The 16,062-nt window shown below is 32.4% G+C and overlaps 1 protein-coding gene and 1 non-coding gene across 2 annotated transcripts in view; one reads left to right on the forward strand and one right to left on the reverse strand.

Moving 5' to 3' along the window:
• The window catches only part of LOC124365555 (adenylate kinase isoenzyme 5), a 95,139-nt gene that overhangs the window by 68,269 nt on the left and 10,808 nt on the right, over window positions 1–16,062 (forward strand). Inside the window, exons 7-8 of the mRNA XM_046821546.1 lie at window positions 4,602–4,791; window positions 5,981–6,159. Of these exons, the coding sequence (XP_046677502.1) occupies window positions 4,602–4,791; window positions 5,981–6,159 (369 nt within the window). The remainder of the gene's footprint in view (window positions 1–4,601; window positions 4,792–5,980; window positions 6,160–16,062) is intronic.
• Window positions 1,973–2,043, reverse strand: Trnaa-agc. The gene has a single exon. It is a non-coding gene; the product is annotated as a tRNA-Ala (tRNA).

Genomic DNA, 16,062 nt, shown 5'->3' on the forward strand with positions numbered 1-16,062 from the left:
AAAACAATTAATAGATTGTATCTTTTCATAAAATGTTGCATCCTACTAAGATACTTATATACAAACTGTTACAACGCTGCAACGTAAGATCTAGATTATGACTTTAAAAATTAAAAATACCTACATAGAGACTATAATATGCTACGCGAAGTGAAATAGCTATAAAATTAAAGGGATTTTTGTTTATTTTCACTTATTTAAACACATCCCAATTTTTTTTTAAATGCTTCACATACATTAGTGTCAATGGGTACTGCATTACCAACATCCAATCGGTTACACTTCCACACCGTCTTAAATATAAATAAAAAAATGAAAAGTATAATCTATGAGTCACTTTGACATTACTGTCTTATTGGCCGCTGTCATCTGTTTGTATAAATAATAGAGTGGTGAGTCAGTTGTTGCGGTTCGGTGTGGCGGTATGGCGGTATCAGTGATCGATTTCCGGTATCTAACCGCGGCGCTCTCACGCCAACATTAACAATGCACGAGCCGTCACATCGCACTGTTCTCCACACCGTTGAGTTTTTAATTATTCTAAGGAAAATCAACATCGCATTCCACTGGCAATGAACTTTAGGATACGATTAAATAATTCTAAGAACAAAAACGTCGCAATACGTGACGCCCCGCCGCTTTCTTTGTATATGTAACATTTATTACGTACGTAAAGGCTTCAAAAAGTAAGTTGCTGAGCGTAAACTAAGCTTATTACTTGAGCGCTAGAAAAATTACATTTCTATTTATTTTTCTGTTTCTCTGTCTGCATGATATCTGAAAACGAAATGACATTTAGAGTTAGTTTTGAAGTCAGATTTACGTCTATAAAGGCAAAATTGAGTTCGATGATGGTGGGTGTGTCAGTTTATTATTATTCCAAATTTTGAAATTTCAACATTAGTGTTAATAGTGTTTTTTGGAACGTATTAAAACAAGTTTTGTGAGTTGTCGTGTATCCTTTTGAAATACAATCAGAAAAAAGAAAGGAGGGAAACGTATGGATAGTATGTATTACTATGTTGTTACGGAATCTTTTAAAATAATACCAAAACTTAGAATTTAAAATAAGATTTCTGAAACCGTAAAAGTATTCAATGAACTGAAATTTTTTATGTGTAGGCTATGCAGGTCTAGCATAAAATAGTTAATATTATCAAAAGAAGTATAACTTTATTCAAATTGCATTACTTCTTACATATGAATACATGGAAATAATGTTGATTATGACAAATTCAAAATTCTTACTTGATTAAAAAAAAGGTTTTTTGACATGCAAGTGCAATATTTGCATCTTTAAATATTTCATTTGTTCTGAAAAAAAAAACAACAGAGATTAGTCACATTTCTCTTTTTGTAGGCATCAAAGAAATTTATACCTATAGTGTTTTTGTAATGTAGTTGTACACACACACACACACACACACACACACACACACACACACACACACACACACACACACACACACACACACAAATATATATATAATGTGTATGTAATGGTAGCACATTCACCCGGCAAGTGAGAGATCCGGGTTCGACTCCCGGCGGAGCAAGTACTTTTTGTGATTCAATGTTTATTGAAATTAAATAAGGCTATTGCCATTTATACAATTTAATGTAAATAAAATTCGTTTGACAGGTATTTGGTCTTCCGATCATACGTTAGTTTGCTTATTTAAATGCATATGTGACAGATACGGCCAAATACAAAATAATTGAATCGGAAAAAGTAAGCGCTCTGTGGTGTAATGGTAGCACATTCACACAGCAAGTGAGAGATCTGGGTTCGACTCCCGGCGGAGCAAGTACTTTTTGTGATTCAATGTTTATTGAAATTAAATAAGGCTATTGCCATTTATACAATGTAATGTGTATATATATATATATATATATATATATATATATATATATATATATATACATTATTATAGATAGATAATTTCAATAAAAATTTAATCACATAAAATACTTGCTCCACCGGGACTCGAACCCGGATCTCTCACTTGCTGGGTGAATGTGCTACCATTACACCATAGAGCCCTTACATTTTACGATTCAATTATGTTCTATTTATATATATATATATATATATATATATATATATATATATATATATATATATATATATATATATATATTTATGTCTGTGAAATGTGGTATTAAGAATTTTTTGGAATATTTAAAAGCTAAAAATGTTCTTTGATATTTTATTTTGTTAATACATCCTAAATTTATTGTGTGACATTTACTGGCCAAGAATAATAGGTGAAATAATCTTGGATTATTCTCATTAAATTAATGTGACGCTGTAGGTTATTGTATGAATTAATTAAGTTTTTATTACAAAAATTATTCTTTCGTTCACTACTCTCACACCAAATACAAAAAGAGAAAATTTAGAAAAACCATTTAGTTTAATATTTAAAAGATACACCTTATATATGATTAGGGCCTTCTTGATGTACGGTCCAAATAAACTTCTGAAGGTCAGTTCAGTGATTTCTTTTTGGGTTTGTCTATGAAATATGGATAGCAGAAATGCTTTTTTTTGGGCTTACATAATGCAATTCAATTTATTTCAATATGTTTTATAATACCACATAATTTCCTTAAATATGATTTTATTAATAATGGAAGTTAATAAGTTACAATTTACTACAACCACACTTGAAATTTTCTTAAGTTATAACAATTTTATTGATTTTGAATAAATCATTAGTATTCCTAATAATGTAACTTTTTTAATAATGATCGTATAAATAAAATGCAATTAATAAAATACTTATTAATACCTATAATATAGGTATTATAGGTATTGCAAAGGGACGACCAGAATTGCAAAGGGATCTAAGTGCCAAAAACAAAACTTTTCAGGAAATGAAAAAAACTTTACATTTTCAAAAAAAAATTGTATTTATATTTTGTAATTATTGAGATACATTGTTTACATTATGTTTAAAATTATTATCAAGTTTTATAAAGCTATTTACTTGAATAAAAAGTTTATAAATTCCTTTCGGCAGAAGGTCCTAAGTCCAAACTACCTAACAGTGCAAAAGGATGTAAGTGCCTTAAAAAGAGTTCATTTTACTAACACAGCTCACGATAGAAGTTTCTGTTGTTTTCATCCAACTATGGAATCATTGTGCAATACATTTTCAATATCTGTTATTGTCTTGCCTTTCTTTCCCATAGACATAGATCGTTAAATTTTTTTTATACAGGTTCAATTTGATCCACTTTGATCACGGAAATCTGACTGATGCCTAGTTTTTTTTGTATCAATGCAACTAGAAGCTGCTTTGTCAAAGTCAAAAAAGTGGTCAGCCATTTTCAAAACTTTGAAAGGCTTTGAGGGTCTAGCTTCCTCGATAACTTTCTGTAGATCTTCCATCACTTGCATTCTAGCTGACCGACACTTTTTTTCGATAATAGCGAAGTCTCTATCAGCAACAGAAAAACTTTGGCCGGAGAGCAGAAATTTGTGTTGAACAGACTCAAAAATACCCTTAACTACCATGTATAGGTATAGAAAAATAAGCATTCGATTTTTTAGTTATAGCATCATTAGCGTTGGTGCTATGGACATTGAAATTGTAGCAGGTGAGTTGGCGTAAATAATACATATTGCAATGTGTCAATTTAGGCAAAGGGAATACTTTTTCTAATTCCATTACTACCGGTAAAGCTATCACACTTACCTCTACAGCAGGCAATGGTTTCGCTGCTATCTCCTTCCTAGTGTGTTTGTTTAGTGTCATATAAGACTTCCCACTTAGTCTTGCTTTCTTCTGTTTTTCTCTAAACGCCAGCTTCTTTTCACTGACATCTTCACCAAAAGCACTGTTATTCAAATTGTTGGTGTCGTCAGCCATGATTGTAAGAAAACTTTATAACTTAAAATAAGCAATATGAAAAACACAGGCAAAGGCAATGACGGGTAGAGCACGCCTGTGTCAACAGGAGTGGTGGGGCGGACGACAACGTGACGGCACTTAGATCCCTATGCATTGCAAGCCCGCCCCGACATACTACCAAGCGCATTCTGTTGCATCCTATAACAACTACTAGGAGTTTTTTTATGAACACAGATCACATTGCAGGGCATTGGCATGTGGACATAGATCGCTTTGCAGTGAAAACCCATTGCGCTAAAAGATGGCACTTAGATCCCTTTGCAATTCTGGTCGTCAATGTCCTTGCGGGGGCATAATGCAATTGCTAAATATTTTCCACTGTTTAAAAAATTACTTAAAGATTTGTGACTTAAAAAAATATATATATATTATGAAAAAAGTAAACTTATCACTACATAATAAATATTCTCTCGAGAAGGAAAAAAGACCGACATTCGGGTAGCAGAACGAAGTATTATTAACTTTTAAATTTCTAAAAAACTAGCATTAGATTAATATGACTTATAGTAATTATTGATTTATATATAAATAATTCATTATGTGTGAAAATGAAAGCAACATTTATGGTATCATTTGTAAAACATAAATAATTCTTTTTTGGTGAATATGATTCAGGTGTATGTTATGTAAGTTTATATTGCTTATTAGGATTTAATAACATATTTTATTGTATGTTTTTAGATAAACGGGGAACGACATCCGTCTGAAGTCTATACAGACTTCCGTTCAGCTGTGTTGCGGTTTCTCGGGTCCCAGGACAAGACGGCGGTTGCCGCCCCTAACGGCACTGCCATAACTGTAGCACCGACGACTACCGCTTCCGTCTACAAGCCACCGGGAAAAGGATATCCTCCCGTTATCTGGATCATAGGTGAGCTGTTGCTGTTGCTATATAATTCTTATTAATATAAATTAAAATAATACAAAACCTTTGAGGTAATAATCGGTAGTAATATTTATCCATCCAAATGCCTTGTAACAGTTCCATAAATAATAGGAGTATTCCAAACCACGCGACACGTAACAGGCTTCGCTGAGGCTGCTTGCAAAACTTGAAATGTATAGCTCATTTTATCCTGGAGATGTCCTGTGAAGAGAATACCTTCGTACAGAAAACAACTTGCGCATTCCCCCCTTAAACAAAATATAAATTATATCAGGCTTGTTCCATTTGAATCCATTTTTGGATAAGCACCAGCAGAACTTACTCTTGACTATGTAGAATGAGATTTCGTGCAAAATTAAAAACTAAGATAAAATATTTCTCGAGATATCTGGCCTCATACACATACATTCATATTTTTGCTCATAATTGTTCATTAGTTCGGTTTCATAAACGTGGAATTACAATGGTTTGAGATCGCTGAAAAAATCGTGTACACTAATTTTTAAATTTAACTTCTCACTCTATTTTTTCTCCTTTTTTACTCTATGAATCATATGATTTTCCTTTACCTGTTTACGATAAATATTATTCTGATATATCCTTGTCGTCATGAATACCTATAAGACCAAGGCAAAAACATTCACTAATGGTCACGAAGCTATACTTGAACGTTTATAGAGATCTATAGAGAGAACTATAGATCACTATGAACTATAGAACAGAGATCTATAGATTGAACTGATCTATAGAGATCAGTTATCCTTCAAGATATGGTGTGGGCATACAGAAATACAGACATACTTATAATGTGAATTTATATGTCGAAAATGCTCATAACTCTTTTAAAAGTGCTTTGTATGTCAGTTTAATTTTAATTTTAATCACTGTTATTACGATGCAACAAAGTGTTCAACAGCGACACAGAAATTGCTCAGAGCAGCAATAAATTATTAAAACGCTTGTCGTATTCAGGTCCGGACTCGTTATTTGGGAGTAGCTATGGATATTTAGGAAAATAACAGTAAAATTGGGGAAATAATAACTATCCTTTTGAATAGTTTGGATCAGTTATGTTATTTAGAGCCTATTTTTCTGGATCAAAAGAAAGATTTTTCCAACCAATTATAAATCAGTTTGTGAAATCTGAGTCCAATATGTCATGAAATATTTCCAGGAGGTCCTGGGAGCAACAAATCATCCTTGAGTCAGAAAGCTGTACGCCATGCTTCAGGGTGGGTGTCCCTAAGCGTAGGGCGTCTGTTGAGAGCTGCAGCAGAGACATCGGAAGGAGCAGCAAGCGAAGACGCTCAAGACATCCGAAAAGCCATCGTCGCTGGCGAGATGGTTGAACAGGTCAGTCATAATAGCTTTATTTTACAAAAAATATAATATGGTTACTTCAATTGGTAGAGAATAATTGTATTTTTAATATACCTAAAACATTATGACCCAACAAAATACTGTATCGAAACATTCCACAACGTTATATACTTAAAGGTATTTTAATTGAGTGCACTAGTACATGTAGGCTATTAAGCACCTATAAAGTACAATGGCAACAATAAATATAGTATGGTTACTTCAATTGGTAGAGAATACTTGTATTTTTAATATACCTAAAACATTATGAACCAACAAAATACTGTATCGAAACATTCCACAACGTTATATACTTAAAGGTATTTTAATTGAGTGCACTAGTACATGTAGGCTATTAAGCACCTATAAAGTACAATGGCAACAATAAAATGTATAAACAAGAATATCTTAAACGAGTTGAAAACCTTATGGCCTATGTATTGTATTTTTGACTAGTGCCATTCTGTGATAAAAACATTCTATTCAAGGTTGATCCGCATAGTCCCTGCTTCGCCATACCCTGTTTAGCTTGGCCTTACCAAGAAAAACATGCTGTGTGACTTCTAATGTTAAAAAACCACAACAGAACAATGACATCAATTACCAAATGAAAGTATAAATCTAAACACACAAAATCGATACCAGTAAATGTGTAGGTAACGAAGAATTTATTGCGTAACGTCTACCAAGGATAAAGTTATGGATTAGGGATAGGCTGGTAAATTCTCCTTACCTTTCATCGCTTCAAAGAACTCGCCAATGCAATACACTTTAGAAATATGTAATTTGTTTTGTTTTGATCAAAGATAATAGCACGATTTAAATATTTTCGTTGGATAATTAATAATTTTGCAATAACCGTTAAAATTACAGAGTAGTTGTGAGTATATTAGTAAAATACAGTATTTCTCTAGAGAGGGGTAGTTTGGGCGATTAGTCTACGAGCTATGACGTAAGGAATACAACAAAGATATGTGTTGTTATGCAAATATTAAATAAAATTGTGCCTTTTAATATGAAGTGTATAATATATTCAACATAATTTTTTTACTTACTTATTTATTACAAACATGTTGGCAGGTCCAGTTAAAATACTCCTTTGTTTATTCGAGTACGATTTCCAAAATAGAGTTGATTGTGAGTAGTACTTAAAAATTAATTTCTCAACGGGTTGTTTTGTGTTTAATTTCTAAGTCCTTTAATCTAATTAGTACCATTACTTATAATGGCTTCTATTTTATTTCTATCTCATTATGAATGAATTTTTAGTGTTGATATTCTTGTCCATTAGGACGGTATAAATAGTATGAAATGTCATTTATGGCCCATTTTAAGTTTTATCTCGTTTTCTCTATGGAGCATCTACCTTATTGAAATAATAGAACAGGTGATTGATTTTCTAAGACATGTAAATATGGACCGTTCCCATTTTAAAGTTAAACCTTTAAAAGATCGTTGAACTATAAAAAGAATTTTAAAATTATATAAGTTACTTAACTATATACGCTAAAAAGTTTTTCTATCACAAATGGAATTAAATTACTCATTATAAAGTCCTAGCCTAATCCCTAAATAAATTATAAAAACATAAGTTAAACGTAATAGATTAATCGACCTTTGCCTGTAATGAGTTTAAATAGCTAATTGATTATGGATAGAATAGAAGCTTTGTTCTACTGTATTCCATTCAAAAGCATATTGTTACCTAAAAGCATTAATTGCGTCGAACATGCAACCAATCAGAGCGTAATTACCATTTAACGATACTCGCAATGACTAATTGACATAACTAATTAGTTGCGCCAAAGAGAGGCCCGATCTGTTGTTTATAGAAATTTCATATGAAATATTCATTTTTGGTCGGTTTATGCTTGTAATAAAAACACGCACTCATATCACACATTCGTGGTTAATTTTACGATTTTAATAGTAAGTCTTATTGACTGTATTTTCAAAACATGCGGACTGCACTTGAACGTAACTTTTAATGAACGTGATACTCGTTAAAAGTATACGTAACGTCATTCATACAGACTTTATATAATATCTCTGATCAGTTCCGTTAGATTCAGATAACTTTACGTGTCGTAAAGGCTATAGAGAAATATAATATTGAAATAACACCAATTCTTTACGATATCGTAGAGTTACGTAAGTGGTACGATGCGAGCTTGTGTGCAAATATTTGTTCGCACAGACGAAGTAAAGTCATTTAAATGCGCTCTCTGAACTCAGTAACCAACTTGCCTTCTTTGTTTGATTGTAAAAAAGATTTTAATGCTAAAATCTTCGTCTCTTAAGTATTAATTCAATAATTTATAAATAGGACATTCGTTCTAAATATGCATTACATTCACTAGGTTAATATGGATACATTTAGAATAAACAATCCATCCTTAAAATATGTGCTGAGTAAAAATGACTGAATCGTAAAAATTGCTTCATTTCAATTTCGTCTTTAATTAGTTAAAGTAAATAATTAAAGTTCAGTATTGCCGATGGGCGACTTGACAGGACAACAGTGTTTCAAGCATTTGCCATGGTTAATTATGCAAAATTAGAACAATATATTTTCAGTATTTAAATGTAGCCTCTACATCAAGTATCAAATCATTAGAGCACGAGCTCTTAAGGTGCCTTTAGATGCCCATATTCCAGCCCTTGAAAACATGGTGTTCTATATTTGGCAAGGGCAAATGTCCGATAACCTAACTGTTATGCTGTTCTAAAGTTTACTTTAAAGATGAGGTATCAAATTGCTTATTCAAGTAATAACGAAGTTTCAAGATCTTCTGATATTTGAAATCAGTATTGGACCAGTATTATGTCCCTGTATAATATTAGCTTTTACAGATTCTCTTTTAGAGTCCCACTGATCTCAATAAATCCCTAGAATAATTACAATCTTAGTCACTCAAAGGGAATTTCACACACCCTAAATGTTTACAAAACATTATGATTAACAAAGTCAGTGTATAAACTCAAACTCATTAAATGTGGTTAACATAAAGTCATAGAGGTATCCAAGTGATCTGGAGCTTATCAATATATATCGTTTTTATCTATCTATCTATCTATCTTTATCGTGCTCCGTTATTGTATGCAAATATTTGTTAATGAAGTAAACTTTAAGGATTTTAGAAAATTATAATAATATTAATGAGATTTTTTTCATCTCATACATACAAATTGTAAAATAAATACAGTTCATTGGGAAAATCATTACCTAACACCCCGTAGTCAGTAGTCAGTATATATATATATATATATATATATATATATATATATATATATATATTGAGAAGATAAATAACTTATCCCATTTTTAAGTCCATGCAGTCAACATAGCTGTAACCCCACGAAATTGGCTAAATATTAAATTAAATAATTAGGGTTTTCTTCTATAAATTTAAAAAAATATGCTAAACATTAATAAAATTAAAATGAACGTTGATAAGGTGCGCTAAACGTCCTGTCTGACAAACTTCTATAAAAACACTTTACCATTAAGGTTATACTTTCATAGTTTAAACTTTTGCGCTGTCTTTTATTTTTGTCAGTTCTTTTCAATGTTCTGTCTATGGTAGCTTTTGAGATTGATAATGTTGGTATGGATTATTTTGTAGTTTTCAAAGAAATGTTTAAATCAATCATTTAAGGAATTTCTTAAAATATAAAAGTACCAATACCATATAGGCGCATGCACTTACTTGACATGCTTTATCCACCCGGGGATCAGCTACTTCATTTCCCTAATAACTATAGTGTATGAAACAAAAGTTAGTCTATGTATCATGAATACAGTAGGGTACACTAGTGGTGGATAAAATCCATACACAACATTAGATGTAGTAATAAATGTATGAGCAATAAGTTTTCATGGTTTCATCATTCACTCTTCTCAAAAATAATTTAAAAACAAAAACAATATATCAGTTATCGTTTGTGGATACTTAAATAATTCGAGGCAGACAACAAATATGACCAACTGACTAACGTATTAAAAACTGGTCAGTTTGAAGTTGACTATACAATTTTTGTACAAAAACGTATGTTTGGTTCAGTATTATTCTTAATTTATATAACAAAAATTAATGTACCTGTATAACCAACAGTCAACATTCTTTATATGCACAGATGACACTTCCCTGGTGACATCGGCCTACTCTTGGGACGAGACGTCCTACCAGGATTCCGAGGACTTCATGGAGATAAATTATTTGCTTTGACATAATTCTCTTACAGTAAACACCGATGAAGACATTATATACATTTGTAGTAAACCTGGTACTTGAGAACTGCTCGTTCACTCCGGCGGAATGTTACAGGGTTATAACCTTAACCGATATCCACTCGTTCAGTACATCAATAAACATTACATTGTACATGAAATCACACAGGTGTTTTATGTGTTGTACGTGAAACATCCCAGGTTTGTATTAGTTATCTACTTGGAATGGTTGTTGCAGTAGGGCGTCTTGGCGTCGCTTACGCTATGGGCTTATATCACTGGTGTTGATGGAAAGCTCAAATAATTATAAAAGCTATGAAACTATCCGGAAAAATCCTGTTTTCTTCACCATCCTTCCATCGTCAAAAACAAACTTCAAACAAAGAAAAGAATTAACTAGCTTTTTAACGAATTTCCTCACTCCTACAATATACATAGAGATTAAAATAAAAACATTGAGCAATTGTTTAACTGATAGATGTTCTTACTGTTAGCTTGTGCGAAGAGGAGCGATGCAGATAGAACCGGTTGCGCAAAAAACTAATTAGTATGCAGTGAGCTTTGAATTAAAAAACTCCTCTAGGAACATTTATAGTGATAGTAGTCATTATTCATATTTTTCACACTCGTTGATATCTATATTGAAGTCACTATAGATCGAGATGGCCGTGGCAATGGGAACTGATGTTTCAGTGTGTGAGTGCTGTGAAAATACTATTATTTCTAGTGAAAGTGTGCTGTTTGTGCGAAGCATTTGCAATAAAACGCTAACCACGCGGCCTGCTTAAACATTGATGAGGATAAAATATGGACTAATTCTGTCGCTGAAAGACTCAGTTAAGTGGGTGTGTGAACGATGTGAAACAAGGTTAGAATCTATGAAGTCTCAAGTTATCAACGCTGATGAATATTTGAATCTGCATGAATTGGTCGGTAAGCTTATGTTTCTTGTGAAAATATAATTACTGACAATGTTGAAATAAACAAAAAACTTGACAGTTTGTCTTGTGACAAATTTAATAATTTTCAAAGTGATTGCAAGACCAATCCTGCAAAATACCATAAACAGGATGATGTTTTCAAAAATTAAAGACGTCAGCAGAAGTGTAAATGTAAAAAAAACTTTTCCACCTAGCAGACCGCTTACTAGGTCACAATCAAAAAACGTGTCCCTCAAGCAAAGAGGGAGCGAATAATCAAATTGATCATGTCGAAGGTTTATACGGCAGAAGAGATATCTGACCCTGACGTAGTTACCGGTGAAAAATGAGAACAATAGTCCTGAAGTTCTGTCTACAAAAAATATAACCAGTGCTAACGATGATACAAGGCCTGGTCAATCAGATGTATGCAGTGGCGTAAACGATAGTAATAGCATAGAAGAACAAACCTATGCAAAAGTCGTAAACAGTAGGACCTGGAAGAAAAAATCTTTAATGTATCCAGAATCGTCAAAACTCAATGGGTAGTTGAACTTAAGAATTGTGACGAATCTGATGTAATTTTATCAAAGAAAAAATCAGAGAACTCTAAGAAGACAACAAATTTTGCCTGAGACTAGCAAGCATCAATCTCGATCCAAACCTATCTTTGGTACTAAAAATTGGAGGTGAATTTAGGCTTAAAACTGCTGCAACAAGGTTGTGGATCTTTGTTTCAAAGTTAGATATAGGAGTTACCAAATCTGAAATTGAATCCTATCTGTCTAGTTATAACATCACCAACGTCGTCTGTGAAGAGGTTAAACCGAAGTATGACACATACAAGTCCTTCAAGATTGGTGTCTGCGAAGAAGGTTTTTTTGAGGCTGTTTTTGGATCCTGAGTTTTGGGACGAAGGTGTTCTTGTGAAAAAAGTATATTCCACCACGAAGATACAATAGGCCTGATCATTTTTAGGCCAGAGGAGAGGATAGTTAATTTCTCTACAACTACCCTCACCGATGAATGCACTGTTTCATTTGGTTTTGAATGTTTGTTTCTCAATATCCAGGGACTGAGGAACAAAACACTTGTGTTCGAGGACTTTCTAAAAGACTTGTCTGGTAAGTCATCTTTTGTCTTAATTTGTATTTCCGAGCACTGGCTCAACTTGGATGAACTGGCATTGCACGTGCCTAGTGGTTACCAGATGGCAAGTGCTTTTTGTAGGGAAAGAACCATATCCGTGGAGGGTCAGCAATTTTTATACGTGTAAATATTGAATTTAGAATTATAGACGTAAGTGATTTATGTAGAGAGCTTATCTTTGAAGTGGCCGTTATTGCACTTGATGTTTGCAAATTAATTGTGGTTAGCCCTATATCATCCACCTGGAACAGACCCCGGTGAGTTTTTAGACTTATTAGATAGGCTGTTATTGTTACTTTCTAAATGGGATGATTATACAATTGTGGTTGTAGGTGATTTTAAACGCTGACTTTGATGTAAATCAATCCAACCGTAAAAGTGTCATGACCTTTTTAAATCTATTAAGACAATATAATTGCTACTGTTTAAATAATACACCAACTAGAGGAAGTGCCTGTTTGGACAATATTTTTTCCAACAATACAGATAGGATTACTGATTGTCATATTTTAAAAAACTTTGTTTTCTCAGATCACGATGGGTTAGTTGTTTAAAATAAAAAAATAACAGAAGCCTTGATAATACAAATGATATCCCTCATGAGGCTTGTAAAAAATCCTAGGTTTGTGTTTCCTAAAAGAAATGTGCCGTTACTGGTAGATAAGCTTAATAGTGTAGATTGGAATATTATGTTGCAGCATATTTCAAATGGTTCTTTAATGTTTACTACTTTCTTTACATCAGTAAATAAGGTTATCTTGGATTTAGTTTTGTTAAAGTCAGCAGGTGGTAAAAATGTCAAGCCTAATAAAAGTAGAAAGTGGTACACACCTGAGTTGCAGGCTATAAAAAACAAATTAATTGATATCCATTACTTGTATCGTTTGACCAATAGTCCTAGTCTTAAAAGTAAATTAGATGAGATGAAAAAGCTTTACAAACATAAAATTTCTGAGGCTAAACTTAGGTATAATAATTTGGTATATTGATCAGAGTTCTAATAAATGTAAAGCGGCCTGGAGTCTAATAAAGAATGAATGTTCTTTTCATAATAGGCCTAATGTTGTGGCCAAGGTGTCCCCTACAGTTTTCAATGAATTATGCATTGAATCTGTGAGGAATAAAAAAAAAGAAATATCACCTACTAGTAAGACTGTTTTAGATTTAGTAAGAAGTGACAATGTTTGTAATACTGAATTTGAATGGAGAGTGGTGACTTCTCAGGATGTATTAAGAGCAGTTAAATCACTAAACAACTCTGATAGTCCAAGATTTGTATTTTATGTCAAATAATATCATGAAACAAATAATAAGTAGCATTGTTAGTCCTTTGACTATCTGTATAAACAAATGTCTGCTAGAGGGAAATTTTCCCAAGGAACTTAAAGTCTCTCGTGTCTGTCCGGTGTTTAAGAAGGGTCCTAAAGATAAACCGGAAAGTTTTCGTCCTGTTCAATTGTTCCCATTTTCTCTAAAGTGTTTGAAATTATTATTCATGATCAGTTAAGTAGTTTCTTTGAAGGTCATACTATTTTGTCTAAATTTCAATTTGTTTTCCGTAAAGGGAGAGCGACCATGGATGCCATAGAGGAATTGGTTTGTCAAGTGTTGCATGTGTTCGAGAACAGGCTCTTTTGCTCAGGCAACTTTATGCGACCTCAGTAAGGCCTTCGACACAGTATGTCATAATGATCTATTACTGAAGCTTGAATTACTATGGTATTACATGGATCTGCTCTGAGCCTTCTCAAATCCTATCTTGATAGCCGCAGACAGAGAGTGTGTATCAATGGGGAGTGGTCACAGGATATTGAACTCGAGTTTGGAGTACCCAAGGTTCAGTTCTTGGCCCTCTTCTTTTCTTAATTAGTATTAATGATCTACCTTGTAATGTCAAGACCCAAAACATTTTTGTACGCTGATGGACACTTCTTTTATTAGCATAAGTAATAGTATTAACGACCTTAAAAATACTGTCCATTCTGTGATGGCTGATGCATCTGTATGGTTTGAAACAAATGGCTTTTATCTTAACCAAAATAAAACTCAAAATATTGTGTTTACCTTAAGGCCTTTTGATCCAACTGACAGTAATCTAATAACTGTAAATGATGTAAAATTTTTGGGTGTTGTCATAGATAATCAGCTTACCTGGGGTAGTCATATAGACCACATTGTACCCAAGTTATCTCGAGTGATCTATCTTTTAAGGCGTTTAAAGTCACTTGTTACCTTTAGACTATCTTAGAGTGGTTTACTTTGCTTATTTCCAGTCTGTTATTAAGTATGGGTCTGTTATTCTGGGGAAATTCAGGTCGGTTTAAGTGAAATTTTAATTCTTCAAAAGAAAGCTATAAGAATCATTGCTAATGCTGAACGGCTTGACCACTGTAAACCTATTTTTAAAGAACTTAAAATTACTTACTATTGTAAATCTTTATATTTTCGATCTTGTTGTATATGCTATTAACAAATCTTTTGGACTGGTTGTTTAACGAGGATGTTCATGCTCATAACACGAGAAATAAAAATAATTTATCCTTTGTACACTGCAGGCTAAGTAAAACCTTGAAAAGTCATACTGTTTTGTCAAAGAAAGTTTATAATAAGTTAAGTCACCTCATTAAAATGTACAATACTCAAATCTTTAAAAATAAGTTAGTAGTGTGGTTGTTGAAGAACCCATTTTATTCTTTGAGCGAATTCTTTTACATGTCAAAGTATATATTTTTAATTTTGTACAGTAGGGTATTTTTATTAACCTATACAATAAATTTTAATGTCAAATATTTTTAACTAGGCCTATTTGTTTATTTAAAAATTTTATTTGTTATCTATATAAAACTTTTATAAAACTTGTTAATTTCTTCTAAAATTTTTTAATGAAACTTGTTATTTTTTATTGTTATTTAATTTTAATATGTTGTCTGTTACATATATTGTTTTTAACGTAAACCTAAAAAATGTTAAATTTTTTGTTAGGCTATTTTATAATTATAGCTAAAATGTTTGAATTTTCAATTAGTTTGTAACCCAAACTAGGACTTATGCCAAGTTTGACTGCTACCAGTTTGTGATTGACAAAACCTGTTGGTAGTTAATTTTGACGTTGTCAATGCATGTAACTGCCTTACGACAATAAAGAGATTTGATTTGATTTGATTTGATTTGACTCATTTTGGCGTTAATATTAGTCCATGCTAGATAGTCATGTACACAAGGACGATCAAGTGGAATAAATACAATATTCTATCCGTCTTGCAGCATTTTTCGTGGTTTGCGGTACAACAAGATTGAAGAAACGAAAGTAAGAATATTTAACAGATTGGGGTTTAATGTATATTAGAGTTAACAAAAATAATCAGAGGACATATGTAGGGACATATTTGTTAATTCAGAATAGTACGTTTCCCTAAATGTTTCACACGTATAAAAATATTTAATTACTATAAGAATATCAGGTTAATTTTTATATACTTTAATTTAGAAACTGTCGACAGGGTGTTGTCAGCAGATTACTTGAATAATATGTCTTAAAAAAGTTTTTTTTTCTGGAATATGCACTTTCCGGTAATCCACTTATGGTTTCCTGATAAC

The sequence above is a fragment of the Homalodisca vitripennis genome, chromosome 6, assembly GCF_021130785.1.
Source record: "Homalodisca vitripennis isolate AUS2020 chromosome 6, UT_GWSS_2.1, whole genome shotgun sequence".
In the NCBI taxonomy this organism is placed as follows: Eukaryota; Metazoa; Arthropoda; class Insecta; order Hemiptera; family Cicadellidae; genus Homalodisca; species Homalodisca vitripennis.